Source organism: Egretta garzetta, unplaced genomic scaffold (assembly GCF_000687185.1).
Source record: "Egretta garzetta isolate BGI_Z169 unplaced genomic scaffold, ASM68718v1 scaffold126, whole genome shotgun sequence".
NCBI lineage: Eukaryota > Metazoa > Chordata > Aves > Pelecaniformes > Ardeidae > Egretta > Egretta garzetta.
In genome coordinates this window covers 2,931,411-2,946,075 of record NW_009260128.1, presented here as the reverse complement: position 1 = coordinate 2,946,075, position 14,665 = coordinate 2,931,411, and the positions used below count along the sequence as shown (strand labels likewise).

Sequence of the window (14,665 nt, the reverse complement as noted above, 5' to 3'; positions counted from 1 at the left end):
CAGCAATAGTTGTGAATGCATGCTTTTTACAATGTATCTAAGAAAGGGATTTTTGCCAACTCAAATATTCAGTAACATACATGCAGATTATTTTCTCGATGTCAAATTCAGTCATATTGCTAGATGCTTATCCAACAAACATTTCTATTGAAGTGATCATGAATGGCTATATACCTGATTTCAATAAATTGTTCCTGAAATTGGGAATTTAACTTGCAATAAAGAGAGAAAAAGAAAAAGATAAATGACTGATAAGCATAATAAACAAAGTCTTATTGCCTTCTAGTAATTTTACTCAACACTGTTTGCTGAATTTTGTCATGATATGAGAATAGCTGGTCAGAGAGTCCATAAAACCTCTAGCTGGTGTTTCCAAGGACGATAGTTTCACATGTCATTGTAGCATGTTCAAAATCACCCAGGAGCGCACTATTCTCAAGCAGTCTATATAATGAAAACAACGTACATATAACAAAAGTTCAATGTAAATCTTCTTCCACATACCACACAACATACAAATAAATAACAAACATAAAACATATCAACTGAAATAAAACTAAGATTAAAAAAAAAAAAAAAGAAAAAAGGGACAGTCTCAATTAGGAGGTAATTTCTTCTTCAAGTTTGCAGCAAATCTCCAAATGTATTTAAAAACTAAGGAGCACTTGGTGGCCAGCAAACAAATTACAAAAGAAACATATTATTGTGCAGTGGGAATATCTTACTAAGAAAGTAAGATATGTCTGTACTTCTTAGGTATGGATAAAGGCAATGAAATGAAATTAAAAATATGTCCACTCTCTTTTTCAGACAGCTGCAATAATTCACTATAGATTTTTCCATTCAGAGTTTGCATGACTGCATGAATAGCTGTCTGAAAGCAAAACAAAGTTAAAATATGCTCACTGTCTGAGGAAAAATACAGAAAATATATTTATCTAAGCTATCTAGAAGGAATAAAAGCATTAATGGATTCTTTCCTGGTAAAACTGCTGTATACATATATAAACATGTATATACACATATCTATGTTTATATATACACATATATAAATTGACAGACTAGCATCTATCTATAACTTCATTATAAACATCTGAGATAATGTTTATTGAGATTAAATATCAATAACAAATTATACAAAATGAAAAGCCTAAGAAAAGACTAAAAAAAGGAAGTGAATTTGCAAACATTAACATTAGTGCTACAGAATCTCTAAATTTATCAATACTACCACATACCCTTCCCCCAACACTTCACAAGATTGAATGAATAAAATGAACTGAAAACAGATCGTTCCACATCTTCCTGGCTTAGGTCAGATTGCCAAGTTTTGTGTAACTATTTCACATGCTGGGACTCTAAATTTTATTTTCATAACTAAAAAAAAAAAAAATTAAACACCAGAGCCATGCAAAGCATCTGTCTTTATAATGTGTTTGGAAGGAATATTATATTTAGCTAGGAGATGGTTATAGTGCTGTCAAGAATAAGGAATTAATAGATTTTGCTTAGTTTACAATACTAAAGTGGTCATTTGTCTTTCAGTTTTCTCAGTGTTCAAACCTGGCTCTCTCCATACAAGGTGACATAACTTGAGAACTAACATGCACTTTAGCAATATAACAAATAAAATGGAAAGCAACAGATGGTTCAATTGTTGTAGGTATGTTTACTTACCTCAAGTTTGTCTCTTAGACCCTAGTTGTGTTGTACTCAGACTCATGTTTGCTTAGAGACCCAATGAGGCAGAACCTGGAATGTTATGGCTATTTCATTCAAAATAATAATGTTTGCATAGAAAAAAAGAAATATATGCATATAGATACTTAATAAACAGTACACCTTGATAAGCTGATCAATATTCACGAAGTAATTTACATTGGCATGCAATTAGTTTAAAATAATCTAATAACTTAATTCTTTTTAAGAGACAGAAATGCCTTAATGTGCAAAGAAAATATGGAGGGCATGTAAACAGTTAGAAGAAATGCATAAATAATGCATGCAAGAGAAAACGCAAATATATAAAAAAATGTTTCAGTGTTCATTTTCAAATAATTGTTTCAAAAATGTTAATGCTTTTCTTTTTCTTTTACTTGTAAACTTTTAGTTGTTCATATTTACAGTCATTCAAAGTGCAATATACAGTAGGAATAGCTTTTTATTAAAAATAACATGCCTGACTACTTTTTCATTGATTAGAAAGATTCCTTTTAACTACATTCTTATATGTAAATATGTGCACATTCTCTATTCGCTATGGTGTCTCATGTTCTAATTGATATCTATATATATATGTTAATATGACAAGCCAAGATACTGTGGTTAATAATGGAACAGACAGATACAGTAAAGTTTTGCAAATATTGTCATTCATTGTATAAAGTTGGTTCATGAGAAAAGGGGTTTCCTTACCCCAGGACCATGTTTCTCATTATTGTGCCATGCATCAAAATGGATACGTATATTTTCTATGTGTTGATGTATTGATTTAGAGATGTGAGACCAACAGCGGATGATACTCAAGGCCACCTCAGTTACAAGGAAACCACACATATGTGGCTCTTTCAAAAACTAGATTCACTCAGAATCTTCTTTGGTCTTTAAAAATTCTACCTGTTCTCTGTTGACCTGTGTGTGTATGCAAGTGGGTATATGTAAAATAGTAAAAGAAAAAGAAAGATATAAAGTAGAAAGGTAAAACTGAGATATAGGAACCTTCAGGAACCAGGAGCAGAGATAAGAGAAAGAGACACAGGAGGAGAGAGATAATATAAAGGTATGTGCTATCAAGAAACAGAAATATAAACAATAAATAAAGAAGAAAGAAAATATGTCTTTACTGAATAAAGAGTGAATATGTTTGGGCAATCAAGTCCTTACACAAAAGTCTTCATCAAAAATCTATTGATACTGACCGCTGAACAGCTTTATCATGTCTGGACAGCCTGTGACTTGTGGTTGGTACCTCTTCAATTTCGTCTATCTCACACGCATCTGCAGCATCTTGTGAGTAGCTATGCTTCATGACAAGGATATTTCTCCTGCTCATGGGCTGAATGAGTGGTTTTACAGGCTGGGGCTGTATTTCTGTCAAGACAGAAGCATCTCTTGTGCTGAGGTTACTACGGCTGCCCTTAATGCTGGACACTTGCGATCCACAGTGATGGTCATGAATGCATTTTGAAGATGATCTCCGCAGTTTATGATAATTTTCAAAGTCATCTGCAACATCAGCAAGGTCAGCTGTAGGCCCTGTCCCTCTGAGGGTGCATAACTCATAATGAGGAGGCTCAAACACCTCCTGGAACACTGTTTGATCAAAGTCTGTTTTCCTTTGGACAAATTTTTTACGAGGCTGCTTGATCTGTACTATAACAGAGATAACAATGAGGATGATCACAATGCAAGAAGTCACTCCAATTATAGTCCCACTGGTATTGGTCAGTTGGTCCAAGAGGTTAGCTTTTCTTTTTTCTGTGTGACAGGAGAAAAAAAAACCAAACAAACCCACAGCATTAATTGCAGTTCAAGAGTAAAAACAACCATGATGGGTTCACAGATTACTGCAAAGCTGAGCCTGGGCTATGTCTGAGTTCACATAATCAATCTTACTGACAAAAAGAAAAAAGGAAGAAATAAGGTACTTGTGAAAGCCAAATAAACAACACACAGATCCTCTGTGCGCCTATTCACTTGGAAAGTGATTTATTCGGGGTATGTTACAAGCTTAATTAGATATAAGAATTATTTACTTTTTTTATAAAAAGCAACCACCATAACAAGCAGATGGCTTTAGTGTCACCTCTGAACTCCATTTGCCTGCTAAAGACCCCAAGAATGATACAGATGTTCTCTTCATTATTTTCTGTCTCTTTCAGTAAATATATGTAACTAGGACATTAGGACCAATGAAAGAGTAAGACTTTACGGAATTTAAAAAGAAATTCTTCTTTGCATTGGGAACTTCAGTGAAGTCCTGATATTTATGAGCTGACTGGGACTGTTGACAGTATTCAATGAAAAAGCTAAACCAGGAGAAAATAGAACCATTATTCAAATTGTGGTTTCAGAAAGGAAAAAAAAAAAAGTGCAAGTTATCTCTTTTCTTCCTGACCTATTAATTACCACAACTTTTCTAAACACCCATGAAAATCCAGAAGCTGATCCTACCTACCCAGCTGAAACCAGGACATATCCCTTACTCAGGGGCCCTGTAGGAAGTTAGCCAGCAAATTCAGCATTGTGAATTAAGAAAAACAGAAAATATGCAGTAAAAGAATAAAAAGAAAACCAGTTTCACCCTACTGTTCTGTATGTTTCTCTATTATTTGCTTTGAAATGGCTGCAGACACGTGAGACGGTGACTGAGCCTTGTAGAAAGCCAAACTGAAAGCATTTGCATCAGTCTCCCACAGATATAGCAAGACTTGACAACTGTGATTAAGTTTCAACACTCTAAACTGAATGTAATTTTGTGTAATTTTTCCTGGCAACGTAAAACATATCAAAAGATTTAATAAAAAGCCTTTAAAATTAAAGTTGTTGGCATGAAAAAAATAACATCCATTTCTTCATAATCTCCTACATACCAAAAATGAACTTTTTGGTAGTCCCCATTGCCTACTCTTGTAGATTCACCTGGGGTTTCTCTGACTGACACAAACTCGGGGGAAGTAGCACGGTTAGAAAAAGCAGCACAGCAGCAAACAATCTTTTTTCTTGCACCACCAAACCTCCTTTTTCTAGTCAGAAAACAAAGAGAGGACAAACGCACAAGACCCGGTAAAAAGATACTTGGCAAATGAAAGATTAAAATAATTCTGGAAATTAAAGAGCAGGGAAGGTTTTCTGTTTTCCTCTGTGCTGAAGAAGTACAGAACAGATAATTACTTCCCAGTCGTATGTTGAGTTTCTTTGAAGAATATTATGCCATGACACAATTTTGCTGTGTTCTTTTGAAGTATGTTTTCATTTGTGTTTTACCCTATTGCACTGCTTGTCAGGATTTTACAGGCTTCAGCAGACTTATGGGCTGACTGCTAATCCACCTCATTTTTTAAGCTCTTTTCCCTGAAGACAACACAGATGCTGATTTTTTTACAAAAACACAGAGCAACATCTAGAAACAATTGTCAGCACCTGGTTAGGAACATCAGTCCCTGCCTATAAAATAGACATTATGCCTCATTTCCTGAGCTTGTTCCTTACTCTTCAGTTTCACTTTGTTGTAGGTAGATTTGGTTGCTTTCTCACAGTGTTAATCCTACTTCACCTTGGCTTTTTAGCCCACCTGGGCTATTATGGGCATGGTATGCAGCTAAAAGACCCCTGCTACCCATATGTTACTGCACTACAAAGGTAACTATGACAAAGGAACCAATATATGACTTTTAATTACATTTTAGATTGTAAGGGAGACAGAGACCAAGTGATCAGAAAGCCTGCCAGAGGGACATAACCAACACAAGCCAACACCGAGCAAACCAAATTCAAACACTGAAAGTAAAATCCATTGGTATTTTCACCTCTTGGTTTTCTCTGTTGCTTGATGTATGCTCTCCCTGAATTACTCTTCCTGAGCTTTGACCCATTTGTCACATACTTAACGAGAAACTAAGGATAATATGCTGTATCCCACACAGTCTAAATGACTTGACATTTCCAATTCTACACATTACCTTTGCAGTGGTTTTCATCCCAAGGATACACGCAATTCTGGAGTCCATTGCAGACCAATGTATTATTAATACACATATTACTGTGGCAAAAGAATGTGTTTGCTTCACAAGGGGCTAAAAAACAAGAGAGAAAAGGCTGATATTAAGTAGTAAGGCATTCAGATCTCCACAACAAACACATCTAGGAGTGATCACGTAATCTGTAATAGGAAAAAGCTATACAACACAGGTTCCTTGTGCTTATTTAATATCTGTATGCAGCACTGAGAGCACTCAAGTCACACAAAGTGTAGTCTGTGGCAAGAAGTTTTCAGTTCTGTCTAAAATGGATGGATTTTCCCATAGTCTGACTCATGGCTGTAGTGGGTTGGGCCCCCAATACATTGCTGGGAGGTCATTGATGTGTTGTCAACAGTTTTAGTCACAGATCCAAAACACAGCACCTTGTGGGGTGCTGTGAAAAATGTTAAAACTATCCCAGACAGATCCAGTGAATGGGAAATAATGCGTTTTAAAGTTTATTGCTGAAACTCCAGTTTTACAAGAAAACTTGTATGAATCAAAGTACCCATATCAATGATGCCTGGGTATTTATACACAGACAAAATAAAATTATTTGAAAAACCTTTCAGTCATAAGAAAGGCTACAATAAAAAAGTACCCCTTTATTCACAAGTGTGAAAATTAAAAAAAGCAACAATATTCAGTGTCCCTGAAGACCATCGTCTAGGAGAATCATGTGGGTTAAAGATGCAGGATTTACTGAAGGTCATATACTATTGCTGTGCAGAAGCAGCTTGGAAGCCAGCAGAAGGAATTGTACACGCTGCTAAACTGTTCTACTTACTCAAGTGTTGAGATCCTTAGGAGATTCTTAGGTGCTGGGGGTGTAAAAATACTACTCCAAAATTATATAACATAGTAAAGATAAATTACTCCTCATATTTCTTTTATTAAAACCAAAACAGAAAATCCTCCTCCATTTAGAAAAACAGTACAAACTTTATTGGTGATAAATCAGTAAAAATGAACTGTTTACATGATTTTTTAGTTCAAACAAGTCCAAAGCATTATTATAATTTTTAAGGGAAAATTAAAAAATAACCTAAGGCCCTTAACTAATTAGAAAGGAGTTACGATGCTCATATTATTGACACTTAGAATTTGATGCTTCATGGCAATTTTTCTCCTCTGCAACTTTAAAAACAGTTCCTATGACAACATATATGCACAGGTCAGAGACTGGCTCAGAGGAGATGGCTGCTTTGGTGGCTTGCTAACTAAGGTCAATATGAAGGATTTATGCTGTAGAACTTAATGACTCCATAAATCATGTCAATAAATCCACTTTTCAATAAGTGCTTAAGTTCAGAGATTCATAATTGACTATAATGGCTTCTTCAGAGCAGTTATGGTCTGTTAAACAAATAGTAAATGCCATCAGAACTTGTACGTATCCTCAAATATGCAACCATCCACTCAGATATAACAATATACATACACAATATCTCTCAGCCAAAGCAGAAGACTGATCAGCCAGACTGGTTCTGACTACTGTTCAGTTTTTGGAAAAATCTAGTATACTATCTCCTGGTAAGTTTGGTGGTAAGTTTGTACAGGAAGGATTTTATTTCAAACTGGACAGAGAGAGCAGAACAGTGCACGTGCATATTAGCAAGGGAGGGTGCTTTGGGACTGTCCTTATCTATCTGTTGCTGTCATTTGGGGACAGTGAAAGCTGAGCCTGGAGAATACTGTGTCACATCATGATGTGATACATCATATAGGGAAACCACTAGAGGCACTATCATTCTTCCACAGTCTAGATGCAATCCCTGTTTCTGGGCAGGGCAAGGATCTTTTGGGACTGGATCTTTTCAACACACAGAAGGAGTCTTACTGCCTGCTTTAAGCAAAAAAGTGAAACAGAGAGGGAGAGAATTTAGGAAAGGGAAACCTAGGTAGCCATTCAGCCCATTCAAAATACATGATAATTAGTAGGAAGTGCACAAGAAAAGAATGCCAAAATGACCAATGGAGAAAGCACAAGGAGTAACAGGGGAACAAGGAAAAAAAAAAAAGAGGAAGTGCAGGATTAGGAAAGTTTATGCTAATAAACCCATAAAGAAAAAGAAAAAAACAAACACCAAAACACCAAAAAAACATGCAGAGTGGCATGAAAGGCCTTAGAAGTAAAGTGGTGAGAACAAGAGTGCTGTGTCTGAGCAGGCAGAACCTCCTAGATGTCGATGAGTTGCTCTTGTCCTTTTAAAACCACTCTGTTTTAATCCCGAATGCAACAGCAAAGAAAGGATTAATAGTGGAAAAACAACCACCAAAAGAACAGACAACAATTTAAGGGAAGGAAGAACAGTTGTGTGAGGCAGAAATACAGAAATTTAGAAGTATAGTGGTGGTATGTAGAAAAGGAGAACTAGAGGAACGTAGTAAAGGAAGTGAAAGGAAGAGGAAGAAAGAAAGAACTACACAGCAGAAATAGATGACACTTAAGATGACACTGAAAGGAATGACAAGAGATTTTATATAAAATGAAAAATATTAGGAAGTGTTTCAGAAATAAGAGAGAAAAAATAAGAGCAGTACAAAAGCTATTTTTTGCAGATTTAAGAAGAAGGGATAATTATGCAAAGTGATGGCAGGGATATCTGGAAATTAAATGCAAGATAAAGGAAGAAAAAAGAAAGAATTTCAGTTTCTCTAAATTGTGCTATTGAACTATGGAGAAAAGAGTTGGTATATGAATAAATGTCAAAACTAGATGAATAGCAAGGCAGAGCAATTTCAGACTAAGTATAGCAAACTTAGCATGAGAGAAACCCAAATTAAGATTCTTAAACCTAATGACAGAGAGCCCCCTCTTGTTCATATTTATAAAATTAGTATAGTGAAGTCCTCTCTGTGGTCCCTTGAACTTGGAGTGATTAAGCTGGGCAAGAAATCAATATATTTTCCCCACTCTAATGAAGGCTTTTTGTCGGAATGAATGAAAGCATCAAGGGAAGTTGAAAACTTGTCAGTCTCATTGTACGTTGGAAGAATTAGGTTTTTTGCCCTGGAAGAGGCACGGCAAAGGGATCTTAAGATGTTGCTTTTCAAGGACATTCTAGTAATAGCAAAAAGATAAATGAACAGGTAATAAACAGGATTCTTTTACATCAAGATGGATCTGGTCCTGATGCTTTCCTGAAGGTGTTACAGAACCCAGGATGGGAGTGGAATCAAGCAGATAAGGTATGTGGCAGCAACACTTGATAGCTTAACCTCAGTCTTGAACATCATCTACGGCAGTGTTTCAGTATGTAAACATTTAAACCTGAGGAAAGGTTGTGGATGTTTTCACAAAAGGAAGCTAGTGCTATTGTTAGCTTCAACTAGATAAAGCAGAACAAACCTCTCCACCCAGCAGAAGACCTACTCTATCAGTCTATGGTCTTCCCCATGACTATATAAATGCCCTTTATATGAGAGAGCAGAAGGATTGCACAGAGCTCTGCCTTGGGTTGGGTGAGGCCAGGTGAAAGTTTTTGGGTCAGGATTGGTGGGCAGCCCAGTGTCGGCTCACAGCTACCAATACTGTAGTTGGTGTCTGTCTGCTACAGGCTACCTGACTGGGGACAAGAAGTAGATAAAACTTTCTTCACACAGCTGGAAGAAGCCTCATGTTCGCAGGCTGTCATCCTTATTGAGGGATTTTAACGACCTGATCTGTGGAGGGCAACACAGCAAGGCACAAGCAATCTGGGAGGTTTCCAGAGCACATTGATGATAATTTCCTGATACAGGTACTCAAGGAGCTGATGAGGGGAGCTCTGCTGGGCCTCATACACTTATAAACAAGGAAGAACCGGTCAGGGATGTGAACGTCAGGTGCAGCCCTGGCTGCAGTGATCATGAAATGGTGGAGTTCAGGATGCTGCAAAGAGGGAATAAGGCAAAAAGCAGGATCACAGCTCTGGGCCTCAGGAGAGCAAAATTTCACTGTTGAGGGGTCTGCTTGGAAGAATGCTACAGGAAGTGGTCCTGGAAAGATAAGCGTTCCAGAAGACTTGGTTGATTCTGTAAGATGACATCCTCCAAACCCAGTAGTCTATCTGGACAGACAGAAAATCAAGTGAAGGTGGCAGTTAGCCTGCATGGATGAACAACGAGATCCTAACTAAACTCAGACACAAAAAGGACACATACAAGAGGTGGCAGCAGGGTCAGATGACCCGAGCAGAAATATAGGGGCACTGATCAAAGATGCAGTGATACAGCTAGGAAAGCTGAAGATCACCTGGAGTTGAATCTGGTAATGGCTGTAAAGGGCAACAAAAAGGACTTCTACAGGTATGTCAGTTGCCAAAGCAAGATGGGTGGAAATGTATGTGTGATGCAGGGGACTTGGTGACAAAGGACATGGAAAAACCTAAGATACTGAATGCATTCTTCTCCTCCATCTTTTTTTGGTAGGATTTGCCTTCTGGAGTTCCAAGCACTTGAGATGAGGGAGAAAGCCTGGAGCAAGGAAGACATACCCTCAGTGGAAGAGGACCAGGTTAGGGAATATTCAAACAACCTGGACAGACATGATCCTATGGGCTTTGATACGATGCCCCCAGTAGTTAGGTAATGTAATTGTGAGGCCACTCTTGATTATCTCTGAAAGGTCATGGTGATCAGGGGAGGTTTCCAAAGACTGGAAGAAAGCAAATGTGACCCTGTCTTTGAGAAAGATGAGATGGAGAATCCTGAGAGTTACATGTCAGACAGCCTCATCTTGATCCCTGGGAAGGTGACAGAGCAAGTAATCCTGAAAACCATTTCCAAACACAAGAAGGACAAGAAGAAAGTTATCTGCACGGACTTATGAAAGGGAAATCATGCTTGACCAACATGACAACCTTCTACAATTGGATGACTGGCTTGGTGAGTGAGGGGAAAGCAGTGGATGTTGTGTTTCTCTACTTAAGAAAATCTTTCAACTCTGTTTCCCATAACATCCTCATAGACAAACCAATGAATATGGACTAGATAAATAAACAGTAAGCTAGACTGAAACTGGCTGAACTGCCAAGCTCAAAAAGTTGTGATCAGTAGCATGAAGTTCAGCTGGAGGCCAGTCACTAGTGATGTAACCCAGGGGTCAGTGCTGAGGCCGATACTCTTTAACTTCTTTATTAATATTCTGGATGATGGGTCAGAGTGTATCCTCAGCAAGTTTGTAGGCAGCTGGGGGGTCAGGGGGGCTTTTATCAATGTGTACAAATACCTGATGGGAGGGAGTAAAGATGACAGAGCCAGGCTCTTCTCAGCAGGCCCCAGTGACATGACAAGAAGCAATGAGCACTAAATGAAATACAGGAAATTCCCCTTAAATGCAAGAACAAACTTTTACTTTGAGGGTGGTCAAACACTGTGCAGGAACTGGTTTCCCAGAGAGTTTGTGGAGTCCCCATCATTGAAGATATTCAAAACCCAACTGGACACATCCCTGAGCAACCTGCTGTAGCTGACCCTGCTTTGAGCAGGAGGATTGGAATAGACCACATCCCAGAGTCCCTTCCAACCTCAACCCTTCTGTGACTCTCTGAAAACATGACTTCATAATTAGATTAAAAGTAACACCTGGGAACACAGTTATGTTATTTCTCCTGTGTCCCAAAGCTGTCTTCACTCAAGCTCTGCCAAGGTACTGGCCTAGAAATAAGTGAGATAGCATACTCAGAACAATGAACAATTCATAATGATTAAAACACAAGTGAGAAAATTAGAACTATACTTAAAATTCAACCTGATGTATTTTAATAACTTAAAGTCTTTAATAAATTGTTGGATTTTTACAGCATGAATACACTATAATTTAAATTAAATTTCCAATTAAATAAAAAAAATTATTAAAGGTTCCTTTTCCAGGTTGGAATTAAACCAATAATTTTTTTATGTAAAAATGTAGTTTATATAAAAATAATATATACAAAAATAAAAACTTCAAATATTTTCATTCTACATTAGTTTAATGATAATATTTTCTTTTTAAATAATTATGTGGTGTGTGTAGGGATACCTTGTATCTTAATATACAAAGAGATTTTATAGTTATTGAATGAACTACAATGTAACAACTTCTGTTTTACAAGTATTTATACTGACCACAAGATGGTGCACTTATCCTAGAAGATATATAAGCAAGTGAGTTAACAGGAATAGACATGTTATCCCAGCGTCTTTTTCATATTTAGGAAACCTATACTTTAAAAAATCCTATAGTAATAACCCTATTTCTGTTATCTGACATGTAAATATATTTTGGTTCCAGTACAAGTTAGGAGATTGTTATAATGGTTGTATTTCCAGAAGGTTACCATCACAGTATTCAAAAAAGCCTGAGTTTAGTATTTCCTCATTTCAAATTTTATAAAAATTGAGCCAATGGAGTTGTCTATGTTTTCTTACTATTGGAAAGTTCTGGGAGTGCACATGGAGCCAATAATCTATAGTTTTTCATTTACTAATGCAAAATGATCATAAATTCTTTTAATCCTGAATAACCCCAAGGCAGAGAAACATAAAGAGCATTAATAGTTCTTCCATATGCCACATTTACAAGCTAACATGAAATAAAAGTGGACATATTTCATATTAAAAAAAAATACTGCTTTCACTGAAAAAGTAAAATAAATCATCATGAGCAATACATGCACATTTATACTATAAGGAACAATATTTATAAAGCACTATAGCAATTAAATATTCTCTATATTATTAATAATTATTATACTATTGTGATGTTATTGCATTAATAATAAAATACATTATCTGTGTGTTTTGACCATCATTTCATTGGGCATTACAGGATACTTTGGGTATGAAATGCAAACACGGCCAGGTCAAAATGTTTTTACAAGATGAAGTCAAAAGCTGGCTTGTTACAGACACGGTGTGAAGCCTGGCTGTTCCACTTCAATGCAGTGCTTTCCCCAGTGTATTTACAGTTTCTTAGCACCATGTAGAGTTAGTGCAACTCTTTTGCTTCCAGGGTGTGAACTAGCTCTGAGCGAGCTAGCTTGGGTGTCTACATTGTACTTCATTGAACCTTGTGGATTTACCCTTTGAGCCTGTTTCAAGACAGGGATTTCAGTCTGGGACTCTCTAATCTTAGATGAATGTCCTACCCTACTTGCTGTTTCTAGGCTTCTCTCCCTCTTCCCCCCTTCCCTTCTTGTCATAACATTTTTGAGAGGTCTTGCTTTCTCCTGAGGGTGAGTGGGAAAATTCTGAAATCTTAACAATGGCTAGATGTGAGAAATATTTTACACTGAACTCATTAGACATATCACACCTCATGTACTCAAGATAATCACAGATCACCACTTGCTCACCAGCAAGGAAGCAATCCCAATGTTTTCTTTTTTATATATTCCTGTAGAAGCAGGGAGCAAAATCAACAAAGCTGCAATCTATTTACACTCCTAAGCAAAAGGAAACCATCTCTTCATATGTGTTGCACTTATCGCTTTGTTGTTCCCTCTCTCAGTAGTTCCCTTTGCACTACCACAATAAACACAGTCATTAATACTGCATACCTGCAGTGTCTTTCCCCCATTAGAAATTGCCCATGCTGGGGTGATCATCTTCAGGGATTCTGGCTGTAAACAAGGACTTGAGTGCCATTACTCAATAAAGCTGTGCTTTTCTAAACATGGCCCCAGATTTCTATCCAAATACGGGTTTTGTTAATAAAACGAAAATAAGAAGGAGAGAACTTATGCTCCTTTAGGAAAGCCACATGTGACAGGGCTTTAAAAACAGGCTTAGAGCTCAAAGGGACAACAAAATAAGAGAAGGAATGATATTTTTGTGGTCTGGGGCTTATGTTGCAGGGTCATGGATGGAGAAGGAATCAGTGCTACTGAATAGCAGTCAGAGGTGAGACAACCTTGCCTGCTGCCCATACAGAGGGATTTTTTCTTATCTCATATGCACTGGTTCTATGAATCTGCTTTTAGGTTAAAGTGTAGGTGTGTCTGCTCAGGAGCAGCTCTTTGAAGAAGCTGTAGGTGTAGCGCGTCTGTCATTAATCAGGCTGGCAATCACTCTCACAGTCATGGAAAATGAAATGAACAGTTAGTCAGCAGGTGAAAAAACAAAGACTCATTTTTCAAATCTTCTTACCAGATGGAACAGACACCTTTTGATGATACCAGCTTTCTTGTTTTCCTTTTATTCTGATTCTTAAATTAATTTATTGGATATTTGAATCTATTGTAGACAGTGACTACCATATACAAAAATATGATTAGCTATGTATGTTTAGAAGGCATGTTGGAGATTAAAAAGTAAGGACATAAGCAGACAAAACCCATAATGATAGTTGGAATAGCTAATAATGCTAATCACAAAATATCAGATCATCACTCTCAATTATCAGCTATTAAGAATTAATTGGTTATTAAGTGTTATTTAGAGCTCTACCACTATTTTGATGATGTGAGAATCATTACTAATTTTCTGGCAGAAATTTAACAACTTCTTACACTGTATGCTTTTCTTTCAGACATATTTATTGAGCTGCTGCTCTGCTACAGGTTTGGAAACTGGTAAGACCACTTTTATACTCCAACAAAAAAGACATATATATTTCAAATGTAATTGGAGCATACTGATCAAACTGTATGAAAATAATCTTATAAAAAATCTCTTTAAGATTTCTCTGTTCTACAGAATTGTCAAGCCCCCAGGAAAGCTCTATAATAAGAATTAACACTGAACAGACTTACACAGAAAGAAAGCGTTCCTCAGGCTAAGTAGCCTGTTTCCACAGAAAACCACTTCCAGTTCACAGAGCCTTGCTTAAGGGAAGACTCGCAATCTCAACAACTTAACTCCATACTAAGGAGAGGAGCTTGGGGAGCTACAGATCACACCACATCCTGGTCATTCCTTCAGCAACAGTAACTACAGGAATTTTACTTTGTCACTCT

General features: G+C 37.0%; 1 protein-coding gene across 1 annotated transcript in view; it reads right to left on the bottom strand.

The window, feature by feature from the left end:
- Positions 1–1,691: 1,691 nt before the first annotated feature.
- NETO1 (neuropilin and tolloid like 1) overlaps positions 1,692–14,665 on the bottom strand; it is a 63,916-nt gene continuing 50,942 nt past the window's right edge. The window contains exons 8-10 of the mRNA XM_035896940.1: positions 5,682–5,795; positions 2,919–3,477; positions 1,692–1,752 (exon numbers count right to left, since the gene is read on the bottom strand). Coding sequence (XP_035752833.1) covers positions 1,692–1,752; positions 2,919–3,477; positions 5,682–5,795 — 734 coding nt within the window. The remainder of the gene's footprint in view (positions 1,753–2,918; positions 3,478–5,681; positions 5,796–14,665) is intronic.